Consider the following 12464-nt stretch of genomic DNA (forward strand, 5'->3'; position numbering starts at 1 on the left):
GCCACTTCCTCCACGGGCTTCACCAGTTGCAGATGGAGGACACTTTTTAAAGACAGCTGCTGGGAGGAAAGTTTTGAAATTAAAACGTTTAGGAGCAGAGATGATAGCTTCCTTCCTCTGCTCAAGTATCAGCCCAGGTTCTGCCCCTGCTGGGGGTGGAGAGCAGTTGGGGACAGTCCCCAGGGAGCGGCTTTTGACAGAGGAGGGGATAACGAACGCCATCTCCCATGGCAAAGTCACGGCTCACCAAGTTCAGGCTCAGACGTGGTACAGCTGGGCACCTTAACGGGGCTGAGCTGAAATAGCTTCAGATGACGGTTTCCGAGAAACAAGGGCCTGGCTTTTACTTATGCAGAAGCACCAAGTCAGAATCATCTCATCTCCTTATCTGTCAAAGGCCCCCCTGCAGGTCAGGAGGAGAGGCCTCCGAGCTTTCCCGCGGACCCTCTCGGAGCCCCTCACTCTCTGGTGGGACTGGGTGGAGGGGCTTGAATGGAGCTAAAAATACTTTGGGGTCGTGGCGTTGTGTCACCGTTCCCGTGTGAGATGGGGCTGGGACATCCACGCATGCCTCAACACATGTGGAAACTGTGTCCTGGTTAGGGGCGATGGGAAGCAGGGCCCTGGTCAAGAGGTGGCAGACCCTCTTCCTGCCTCTCATTCTTCCCCCTCTTCTTCCCCAAAGCCCAAACTCATCATCGGAGGGAGAGGAGGACTGTTCTCAACTCCTTCCTCCCCACCTGCGGGGCAGGAAAGTGGGATTAGCCCGGGAGCCCCTCCGCCGGCCCCCCTGTTTCCAGAGCGTGGGTCGGGGGAGGGATGTGGGCCTGTTAATACTGTCCCGTGGGACATCTGATTCAGACCTTTCTGGGAGGAAAGCAATCTCTGAAAGGGCTTAAAAAAATAAACACACAATAGCTTACCGGAGCAGCTAATATTAAAACGAAGAGTCCAAATTTAGATCCCACCAAGTTCAAAGGAGCGGCTGTAGCATTCCAGGGACGGACACACACACACACACACACACACAAGGTCCATTCGCGGGGCCACAGGAGCTACTCTGCAGACCCGCCAGGCAGGGCCAGGCGGCTAGACCCTCATCCGTCTGCGGAAAGACAGGGAGCTCGTCCTTGCAAATAAAGCCCCCCTTTGAACCTGTCCTTCTAAGTACCAGGGAATTTCTTACATCCCTGCAAGGTAGATACCTTGATCCCATTTTATGGTTAAGGGAGCTGAGAGGTTTGCTCATCTGCCTGAGGCTGCAAAGCAGGGCCTGAGAGTCCCAGCGGGTCTGCTCTGACTTAGCCCTGCGTGTTCCGGGTCTTAGGAAAGCACACCGGGGAAGTCTGAGCAGGCAGAGAGTCAGGAGGAAAGCACAAGGCTTGGGAGGTCTGCACCCCGGGCTCCCTACTTGGGCCGCAGCCCTGCTGGCTCTGCCCTGGCTTCTAAGGTGGCCAGGAAGCTGCCTAGTGGCTGCAGCACTTCTGGGCCAGAGACTCCCCAGAGGGCCGAGGAATGGCCTGGGTGGGTGGGTGGCCGGCTCTCTGGGCGAAGATGCCAAGGTAAAGAGAGCCCGGAGCTGCTGGGGCTTTGATTTGTTTGTAGAAAGAGGGCGAGGCCCCAGCAGGACTATTTTTACCCTGAAGACCGGGAGGATCAGGGCTTTGCTGGGCGGCTCCCGACTGAGCTGGAGCCCACGCGCCCGGGAGTGGACAGAGGCCTCTTCCAGGCCGCCTTCGCCCGCTGCGGCCAGGCTGCAGAGGGCGGCTGGCGCCGGGGACCCGAGGCCCGGCCGGCCCTCGACCCCCGCCTGCCCCAGCGCTGGAGTCTCTAGTGGAGCCAGATGCATCCTGGTGGCTGTAGGGACGACTGTCCACAGAGGAGCCCGGTTCCAAGGAAACCCCAGGAAGCAGCAGATTTACGGCCCCTAGAACGACAGGCTGTGGAAACTAAGCACCGAGAAGAATCTGGGAAATGCCTACTGCGTGGCTGACAGCACCACGGCCTTGGGAGCTGCTGAAACCCGTGCGAAGAGCCTGCCTCTTCCAGCGCCCCCATCTGGGAGAGCCCAAAATAACCGAGGCTTGTTTTTGAACTCTGCTTCTTGGGTAAAGAGACGGATGAAAACGAGCTACGTCAGGGGTTTATTTTAAAAAACAATTTCCAAGAGGCGTCCCAGGGCCACTACGTGTTCAGTCCAATGCCCCTATCCCAGCGGCGAGCCAGGGCGGCCGAGGACGCGCTGGTCAAAAAGGCGACTCCTGGGCTGCTGGAGGGGACCCGTGGGGCATCCCACCTAGCGCACGACCCTGGCTCTCCGCACCCTAGCCGGAAGGGAAGCCAGGTCCCCCGGGAGGCCACCAGCGCTTCCGTCAGCATCCTCTCTGCTGAGCCCTCCTGTCCCTCCCGGCCACGACGCAGCTGAAACGCCCTACAGCCAGGCCCGCGTGGCTTCCCTCGCGTCCCCCGGATGGTCTGAGACATTTACCGTGTGGTCCTTATGGTGTCCCGCGGTCACCACGGGGATGTCTGTTGGCCTCTCACTGGCCGGTGATCAGCGGGGAACCAGTCAGGAAACCCACTCCCAGGCCGCTGCGGCGCCTGCAGTCTGCACTCACCTGCCACGGGGACAAGGCGGGACAAGGTGGGACGAGGCGGGACGCTCCCGGGGTGGCGCTGACCCGCCAAGGCCGACCGGCTCCTCCTCTTTCCCTCCTTCAGCCTTTGAGCCACAAAAGGTGATTTATTTTCACTGTTTCTCGCAGTGCCTGCCCAAAGCAAGAGGGGATTTCAAAAGGGGGGCGGGGCTGACCGTCTACACTGGACGGTGGTTGCAGCCGAAGCTGGGGGGATGCTGGGGGGCGGCGGGGAGCGGGGGCTGTGTCTGCCTCTGTCCTCCTGCCCAGCTCGGACTGTCAGTGGGGACGCCCCTGGGGAAGCCCTGCCGCCCTCCTGGTTCAATGGGGGGACGGAGCTGGTGGCAAAGGCGTTCCTGGAAGGAGAGGAGAGAGCCCCACAGGGACCCAAGGGTACAGATGGCAGCTCTTCTGAGAGCAGCACCTCGTGTCAAAGGCAGGGGCACAGTGCAGGGAGGGGCTCCCCATCTACCTGAACTGGCACTGAGTCATCGTCCGCCCTTGCCCCTGGGGAAGGACCAGGGCCGTTCCTCTGAACGTCCGTTTGGGGAGAGTCCCCTTCGGTGGACGGTGGGGACAGTGGCGTCTGGGCTGCCACCTCACCTCAGGTGAGCAGGACCCAGGCTGCGGGAGCTTCTGGGAGCAGAGGTCGACACTCCTCTTTCTTCCTCTGTCCTCGGGCCTCCCCGGCCCTCTCCCGCTTCTCCCTGAAGCAGCTGGTAAAAGTGGCGCTCCCGTTAGCTCAACCCCCGCTTGTCACACGCTCCGAGCAGAAGCGAGGCCTGAAAAAGGTGAAGGAAGGTCCAGGGGACCGTGGCCCCTCGTCCCCCCCCATTGTTGGCCCCCAAAACAGGCCTTTCTCAGTGGCAACACCGTCGGATTACGTGAGCTTCAATCACAACTTGATTAAACGACTCGATCGGCCTCGTTCTTACGTTTAAAAGTCCAGAAGCCAAGTGGAAACACACGTACACGTGGGCATCTTAATACCGGGATTATGGATGACTTCGACGTACAGAATAAATTCTGTGTAATTCAACTTTTTAATGCTTACAGATTACATTTTCAATCTCCAAATTAATGCTACAAAACCTGAATGCTGAGGGAAGAGGATGATATTCTAGAAGTCTAACTGAAAACAAGAGAATTCATCACTTGAATGTAATAAGTAGTTCCTTCTTGCTTGGAATGCACAGTGCCCGTCAGACTCGACTTGCAGTGCGGCCAGCGCTTTCACTGTGTGTGCACCTTCTAGAAACGGAATGGTCTGTTCTCCTCCTTAGAAGGGCCTCCTCTCAGAGACTCGGATCCTTGTTGATGTGGGCAGACTGGGAGAGTCTTTATTTATCCACGACACGTCCACCCAACACACATCCACTAGACACCTCTTCTGCTCTAGTCACTCTGCCCAAAGTTTAAAAAAAACCTTATCCACTGCACTGGCTCACTTCATAAATGCTTGTTCCTTGTATCCATGCTTCTCAGGGTGAAGGTTGATGTTTTTGATGCGACATAACAAAAAGGCTACTTTTTCTTTTTTTGGGGGGAGTGTCATTACTTCTACTTCTACTAACATTACCTACAACATTTCTCCTGCGGTGACGCTGGAGGTTCGACGTTGTCACTCAGCTGTGTTCTTGCATTTCATCCAGACTGCAGTCTGTACTTGTGACGTCGTTGAGACATGCCTGACCCTATGGTTGAGTAAACACTGGAGAGTACGTGGGATCCCTGCCAGGGAGGGGACGGGATGAGGGAGCAGAGTCCGAGGCCCAGACCCCAGGCTCTAACCACCCACCCACCCCTCTCCTGCCCGGTGCCCACTGGAGCCCTGGCCACCCGCCCCAGGGGTGGAGCTTCACCCAGGAAGCTGGCAGACACAACAATGAACACGCACTCAGGGACCCAGTAACATGCTCCCCGTTCAGGGGGCCTCGCTCATGGCTGCCGCAGGGCGCCAGGGACGCAACACACCAGAAGAATGTAATTTACGGCAAGTTTTAATAGATTTATAAAAGTCGTATATACAAAACATGTTAAACTAACCCCCGTAGCTATACAATACACTTTTTACACTGCATCATGTATCTCTTAACCTGGAACACAGCATCTGTAAACCGAGGCCTGTCCCCGCTGTTGGTGCCATTATGGGGGGGAGGGAAGGGGTGTGGAGCTGCAGTGACACCCCAGGGGCGGCGCCCGTGGCCCAGCACTCGGCTGTGGCCCTTGAACTTCCTTTCCGAGTGGAGCGAGCCCGGGAGAGCTCAGAGCTGTTTCTGCCGCCGCTGCCGCAGCAGATTATCCCCACAGCCCTGCCCCGCCACGGGGTCCCCCACGCCCTACAGGGGCCACAGCACAGCACTGAGGAGGTGAGCTGAGGACGTGGCAGAGCGGAGGGGGCCGAGCACACAACACTGAACTTCCTGGCTGCGCTCGTGTCAACATAGAATAACATGCCTGCCAATTTTAGCTGCTTCGAATGGACTGAAGGAAAAGACACTTGGAATGTTTTGCCATTTGCATTAACAGGTCAAAAGGTAATGCTTTAAGATCCTAGAAATGGGCAGACTCAATAGAGATCTCTTTTAAATTTCTTGATAAACAGGCTTGTTAGAGAATCTAACAGTTAAGATGACGGTCAGAAAGTTTCACTGGGTGCCCGTGAGCCCTCCTGGGACAGGCCTTGGCCCCGGCTTCCACAGACTCCACAGTGAGAGCTCTGGCCACCTGTTTGCCAGTGAACCTGGAAAAGGTGCCCAGGCTCGTCCAGAAAGCTTGGGTGAAGAGGGAAGCCACAGAGAACCGGCTTGGTTAGCCCGACTGTCAGATCAAGGCTGGTTCCACGTTTGTGACCTGAGTTCCAGAGTCTTCTAGGTGACAGTGCTCTCTGCCCGGCGTGGGCACGGACCTCTTTAGAAGACAGCCGGACAGACGGTGGTGAGGAGACCTCCTGCGTCCCCCAAGGCTGCGGGGGGCGTCCCCGGGGGCCGGGCCCTGAGCAGAGGGGCTAAGGCCCCAGGGCAGAGGGTTCAGCTGCAAGGCGCGTGGCAGTCCCGTGAGATGCTGTAAAGCGCCCAGGCTGCTGCGGCAGCACACCTGGCCAGTTGCCACTCAGGGTGGGGCCTCCCGGAACCCCATTCTCAGTTCCTTCCCGACTGGAGAAATTCTGAAGTCGGCTGAAGAGCTGGGCCCCTGGACCAGCACCGGGAAGCAGCAGAACCCACAGCGGAGGGCCTGTTTCCCCCGACTCACAAGGGTCATGCTCTCAGCTGCCCCTACATTGGACTTCTCTCGGCCAGACTCCGGGTCAGCCTCACCAGGCGGAATGCGCGGTCCACCCCTCCCCAGTGCCCACACCGCCTGGGCCACCAGAGCGGTCTGGCTCTGCAAGCTGCCGGGAAATGCGGTCCCGCGGGGAACCTCCACCTTGACTGTGAACAGCTGCGGTGATGTTCATTTGGGGGAATCACTCGGCTTTTGAAAGCACAAAATAAACTGTGTTAATAAAAAGGCGCCCGATGACAAGCCTGGAACAGACAGATCAGGACGACTGTGAGCCCGCGCGGCTCAGCCCCGTCGACACCCGCCGGCCGCGCAATCAGAGTGCCGGCTGCCTGCCCGGGAGGAAACGTGGGCTGGTCCAGGAACCCCTAGTAGCTGCTCTAGTGTTTCACTGTGGTTTGTGTTACACACACACAAAGAAAACCTCCGGAATAAAAACACTACCTTCACAACCAGCTTGGAAGTGGAAAACCCAGTTTCCAGGGGGAGTGAAGCAAGCCACGGGGCCGCGTTTACAGCAAGTCTTCAGGTCCCTATAATAAGCACCTCACAGCGACGTGCCAAGGTCCTCGCTGGATCTGAGGAGGAGGGAGGCGTCATAGGTCGGGTGGGACACAAGAGCAGTTCCTGCCTGTTCTCAGCTACTCCACACCCTAATCGCAGGCTGCCGGGGAGGGCCTGCTGCCCTACGAGTTCTGCGTTTGGGGCAGGAATCTCACGGTCTGTTTCTGAGTTCCACCCCATTTCCTACCTCTTGCTGTACTCAGACGCCGATTCCCGGGAACATCCATCCTGCTAGGATGCTTGAGAACTCACTCGGGCTGGCAACATCCCACTCCTTCCTGCGGTGACCTGGGGCGGGAGGCTCGCGTAGCAAGTTCCCACGCTGAGCAGCGCTCCGCTCTCCTAGGGGCTCACGACCACCGTCAGGGTCAGCAGAACCCCTGCAGGTGTGTGGTCCACACCGAGGAGCCGCTCTGGGTGTGGCGCATCCCATGCCATCCAGCGAGAGGCGGGCACTGGGGGTGCTTCTGGCAGGTAGCAACCTGTTGTGCTTTGAAGTAGGTTTTCACCTGAAGAGGCGCCAACATGGTGTGGAAACCGAAACCACCTATTTCAGTGCCATCCTGCGCGCCAGCGAACACCCAGCCTCTAGTTCCAGCAGGTTCCGGAGGGCGGGACCTGGCAGGAGAGGGCGGGCCCACACGAGTAGCTGGGCCTCGCGTGCCGTGAAGTCCTCCTCCAGCAGAAGGTAGGAACCACACACCAAGAGTGGGACCGAGGAAGCGGAGTGGCCCTTCCACGCCCCAGGGGCTCCCCTCCACCCACAGCGAGCCTTCCCCTTCCCTGAACTCAGCACGGACCGCGTGCCACCTGCCGTTAAGGGCTGTCAACACAGCGAGTGCCAGCCTCTGAGCCGCCTTAACCAAGCAGCTCCTTCCTCTGGGGACCCGCCACCACCCTCTTCAGGGCCCAGCAGGTGCCTCACAAACGCAGTCAGTAAAAGCAGCCCTTGCTCAGGGGGGCTGAGCTGTCAGCCCCCCGCCAGCTGCAGGCCCAGCACCAACCTTGGCACCAGGGCCTGCGCCCGCCCCGAATGCCGAGTCCGTGAAACGCAGGGATCCCACACGCAAGGCCCACCTCTCCCTAGCGCCACCAGGCAGACTGTAAAAGGGCTCGTCCTCTCCTTCAAGCAGAGCTCTCTAAAGTTCCGGGCATCACTGAGGAATGAGGTTGCTGAGCGCATCTGATGTACCTTACGGAGAAGGTGGCGTCAACAGGCCTGAAAGGACCACCCGACATGCTGCTGAAGGCTTAGTGGGAACTTCTGCTCTTCACTTAAACCACAACAGAAAAGCCAGCATCACTTTCTTCCTGAGGCAGGTCGTAGGTCACAGCAAGGGGAGGATTCGGGGGCCAGCACGTTGTGGACCACAATTCCAGCGGCCTGGAGGGAGTCCTCCATGGTCCTCTGCTTCATGGCCTGTGACCCCGGCTGCACAGCAACCACCTGGGAAACCAGGAGTGCGTCCACGTGATGCTGTACTGCACAGGTTCTGGGTGGCTCAGCCCAGGGCTTTGCAAAGCCCCTCAGGTGACCTGACTGCGGCGCCAGAGCCGAGCATCGTGATCTGATCCAACTTTTACAAATGGGGAAACTGGAACTCAAAGACCTTAGCCCTCAGCCACGTGGATAATGACGAGTACAAGTTTCTCTGGGGGTGGGGGGGGGCAGTTCTGCCTTCCCCACATGTGGACGCACACAACGCCTACCCGGGTGATGGCCACTGGACAATACATACGTGCCTTTTCTACAAGAGAATCCTGAGCGCCACGAGCTCCGTCGGCTGGGAAGCATTCGCACTTTGCATCAGAGGTTTCTTCGTTTTGTGATGGGGACGGTCACCCCACGGGGTTGCGGAGAAAAGAGTTCCCACCCTTGCCTTCCCTTGGGCTTGCCCCAGCCTCCTGTCTCTGGCCACATCCACGTCCATCACCAGGTCCTCTCCTCGGGCCCCCAGGTCTCAGGGCAGCAGGATCCCTCCTTCACACACACACGTGTCTTTACATGTATTTGCCCCGTTCCTTGTCCTGAAGTCGTGTTCTAGAGGCATCCACTCAGTGACAGCGCTCCTGTGTCCCAGGTGGAAATAAAAACTGTGATCGACAAGTAATGAACCTTCAAGGAACATTAGGAGTTATCCAACTGCTCTGAATTTTGGGGACAGTCAAATTAATGTTGACTGCACATGCTGAGTTATTTTCTATTACGCAAAGGAAAACTGAGGATACATCCAGAGACTGAAGGTGGTCAGATCATCAAACCAGCTCCTCCTGCCAATGCTAAAATGCTGTGCAAAGTGTAAGTGGTGAGCAGTTCACCCCGACTGCTCTCCTCCTAACGGTGCCTTTACTCACGATACCAAGTTAGTGTCTGTTCCCAGGATGCCCAAGTTAGTTAGTCATAACTAATAATCTTGTTTCAAGATTATTTCCTGATCTTGGAGTTGAAATAACCTGACTCATTTTTATCAAAGAAGTAAAAAAATTACAAGAATAAAGAGTCTAGAGAACTCTCTATATAAATTACAAAGCTACAATGCAATATCTTTAAAACAATTTCTCTACAAACTGAAGGGTTAAAAAAATATTTCAGTAAAAAACGTACATGTGTCCTTATGTGTAAACAGTATAACTATGAGGAAAATATCTTAGTTTGAGGAAGTTTATTGTTACATTTTTGTAATAACAGATGAGGCACAACTATCTCAATAAAAAAAGACAATAATCGAGGGTAACAGTGAAATTAAAATAAAAAAATAGAAAAGCCTAAGGTTTTGGAGAGAAAAGTGACTATAATCTATGTGTAGAAAGGCTGTAAATGGTTTCAGTTGACCTTGCAAAGAGCGATCTTCTTCTCGGAAGCCGACCAATCATGGCATTGAGGGCCGGGCGCCTCGCCAGGACTAAGCCGTCCACTCAGCTTACCGTGAAGAGGGGAGCCCGGCCGCAGCGGGGAGAGCGGGTCAGTTCTGGGCCAGGCAGGGGCCCCCCTCGGGCCATCCCCCCTGCTTCCCAGTCCGCTCAGCTTCCCTGTCTATACCAACTCGCTTCCGCCTCCGAAAGCAAACCAGCAGCCGCATCAGACGGTTGAAAGGACAAACGGCGCTTGCTGACCGTGCTGACCCCACTCGCCAGCAAGACGTTCGGACGGGCACCTGCACCGGCTACGCCGACCGCCCCCTCCGCCAGACCACAGGGAGCGCTGCCAGGCTGGTGAGGAAGCGCGTGGGTCCCGACACACATGCGAGACCTGGAACCCGGCGGGCGAGGAGCGCTCGTGCCCCAGGACAGGTCCTCTGAGCAGCGACGGCGGGGTCTCGGGCCGCCCGGACGCAGCCCGTTGAGAATGTTCTTTTTTCTTTCGGCCTCGGTCATCGGCCCCGATCCCAGGGCTCGCCCTCTCAGTTTATGAAGAGCCACAGGAAGCAGTACAAAAACAGCAACTTTTCTCCAGCCAAAAAAAAAGCCGAAACCCCAGCGAACATCGACAGGAAGCCTCGAGCGCCCAGAGAGACAGGATTTCATGTCGTCTCCTCATTAAAACCCTGTGATAACAAGGCTGACTCAGAAGCAGTTTCTTTCCTCCCTTTCCTCCTGGGCCAGCATCTGCCACAAGATCCCTGTTTATCTGCTGGGTGAAGGCAAGCAAGCCACTCACCAGGGACACAGGACCGGGAACAGTGTGGCCTGGGGATGGGGCCTGGGGACGGTTACTCAACCACAGGAACATTCTGGTGCCACTGACAGAGGAAGCTTTTTTCTCTTTTAAATGCTAGGCAGGGTCCTCAACACGCCAGACACTTTTGAGTAGAGTAATACACAGCGGGGACCAGTTTGGAATGCAATGTATTTTTAAACACAGTGAAAGACACCTGGACAGAGTAACCGGACAAGTTAACTGAGTGTAAGATTGACCAGCTCGCGTCGACATTCACAGCCTCTGCAGTTTCACTCAGAGGAGACCACGTCCAACACTTTTCCTGCTACATGTGTACGTTAGTAGAAGCAAGAGACCGTGATGAGAACCTCGATTCTCGGCCACCAGGAGGCAGCGCGGAGCCCGGGGGCATTAACGAGGGCTCCGCTAGCAATGCCGCCAGCTCTCGGAAGCCCCTGAGAGGAAAGGAGCTCTCCACTTCCTCCAAAGAAGGAAAGGCTCCCTGCAGCCGACTGCAGCGTCGGAGACAACGCAGAAGACAGAAGAGTCATCTGCAAGGCCAGCTGGTTGAAGTTTTTGCCGAGGGGCAGGGAGGGTGGGCACAGAGGCAGCGGGCACTGCCCTGTGCAGAGGGAAGGGGGCAGGGCGGGAAGAAAGTGCAGGCTGTGGGGCCTTAAGTCCACACTGCCAGCTCTCACTGCCACCCTCTCATCTGACGGCCGGGCCAGGGCCTCTCGGGACATCGGCACAAGAGACTTAAAAGGCAGCACGCTCCCTTGGGGAAGTGGTGGCGACAGCCCACGCTTCACCTCCTACAAACCACCCTCCCCCCCCTGCCCCGGCAACACTCCTCACCAAGCACTCTCGAGTTAGAGAGAAAAGCCATCTGCAAAGATGTCGGTTTTCGTGTTTCTGTCATTAAAGACAGAGTGTGCGCGCACACACACGCAGTCCTCGATTACATTGTGTCAGAGAAGGAATAGTTTCTGTAAAAAGAAAGAAAGCTGTGTTATTAAGCATTACACATTAATACCAAAGTGATCGCTTGGATTTTCAGTAGTTTCACTAGTCCCCAGGATTCAGTAGCTAACATCTAAGTGTCACGTCCTTTGGCCTAGAGCGTGGCAGGCCTCACGGCATCCCTGAGCCAGGTGTTGAGGGCACGGATTCGGGAAACCCGCTCCGGGGCACTGGGGAGATCTGGCCTGTGGCCGGCGAGGCTGCTGAAGGACCACAAGAGTGAGGGGCGTCCTCCTTCACTGCAACATAATATCCTTCAGGTTCTCTTGCAGGATGGTGTCCTTCACAGCGTGAAACACGAAGCGGATGTTCTCGGTGTCTATGGCGGTGGTGAAGTGGTGGAAGAGTGGCTTACTGCGATTCCGTCTCTTCCGGTCGAAACACTGGACCAGGTAGCGCTGGACGTCCTCCAGCCTGTGGGGGTCACCCTTGAAGTCTGGGAAGTGCTTCTTGATGCTGACAGTCTTTACTTTCTCCACCAGGAGGTCCATCTTGTTGAGGAACAGGATGATGGAGACGTTGAAGAAGAGCTTGTTGTTAACGATGGTCTCAAAGATGTTCATGGACTCCACCAGGCGGTTGGTGCGCCTGTCTTCCATGAGGACCTGGTCGTACTCACTGGACGAGACCATGAACAGGATCGACGTGATCCCATCAAAGCACTGGAACCACTTCTGGCGCTGAGACCGCTGGCCGCCCACATCCACCATCTTGAAAGGGATTTTTTTGATGACAAAGTCATGCTCCACGATGCCCTTGGTGGCCTTCCTCGCCAGCAGGATGTCCTGCTTGCTAGGAAAGTAATTCTGTAAAATAGGATAAGGGAGAAATTCAGGAGAGGAAGAACATGAGAAAACAAGAACAAAAAGATGGGGTGGAAGGAAGGAGAGTTACAGTGACTTTTGAGAGAAGCTGAACCAAATACCAGAAGCAACTTTCAATTACAAAAATATAAACTCACCATGAAACAAAAAGTGAAGGAACTAAACAGCTCATTTCAAAATGAACAAAGGCTCATCAGGCTGAGGAAGGGTTATCAGAATCGTCACTGTTAGGCCCCACTGCAACCTCATCGACTTTCTTCTCCACAGGAGACTTCCATCTTTTTTTTCCCTGCACCACAGCTACCTTTCTGTTTTTCTAACTTCTAGGGCACACGCATTCCAAACCCTTACTATGAACTGACTTAACTTAGGTTTTGCAACGCTATTTAAACTTAGCCTGCAATATATTTAATATGTTATCCTTGGAGGACTCTTAAAGTCTTTAGCAACACACGGGCAACTGTGGTCACTCAAACCACT

At 55.9% G+C, this 12464-nt stretch overlaps 1 protein-coding gene across 5 annotated transcripts in view; it reads right to left on the reverse strand.

Moving 5' to 3' along the window:
• Positions 1 to 4618: 4618 nt before the first annotated feature.
• The window catches only part of GNA12 (G protein subunit alpha 12), a 117176-nt gene continuing 109330 nt past the window's right edge, over positions 4619 to 12464 (reverse strand). Inside the window, exons 4-6 of one of the 5 annotated variants that reach the window (XR_003436934.1) lie at positions 10996 to 11966; positions 6670 to 8598; positions 4619 to 6496 (exon numbers count right to left, since the gene is read on the reverse strand). Coding sequence is in view for 1 of the 5 variants with exons in the window: in XM_027125637.1 (XP_026981438.1) it covers positions 11397 to 11966 (570 nt within the window). In the remaining 4 variants the exon portion in view is untranslated. Of the gene's footprint in view, positions 8599 to 9130; positions 11967 to 12464 lie in introns of those variants that run through there. The other 4 variants (XR_003436933.1, XR_003436932.1, XR_003436935.1 and 1 more) reach the window with 4 other exon arrangements.

The sequence above is a fragment of the Aethalodelphis obliquidens genome, unplaced genomic scaffold (genome assembly GCF_003676395.1).
Source record: "Aethalodelphis obliquidens isolate GAN/ISIS:26980383/991018 unplaced genomic scaffold, ASM367639v1 scaffold30, whole genome shotgun sequence".
Taxonomy (NCBI): domain Eukaryota; kingdom Metazoa; phylum Chordata; class Mammalia; order Artiodactyla; family Delphinidae; genus Aethalodelphis; species Aethalodelphis obliquidens.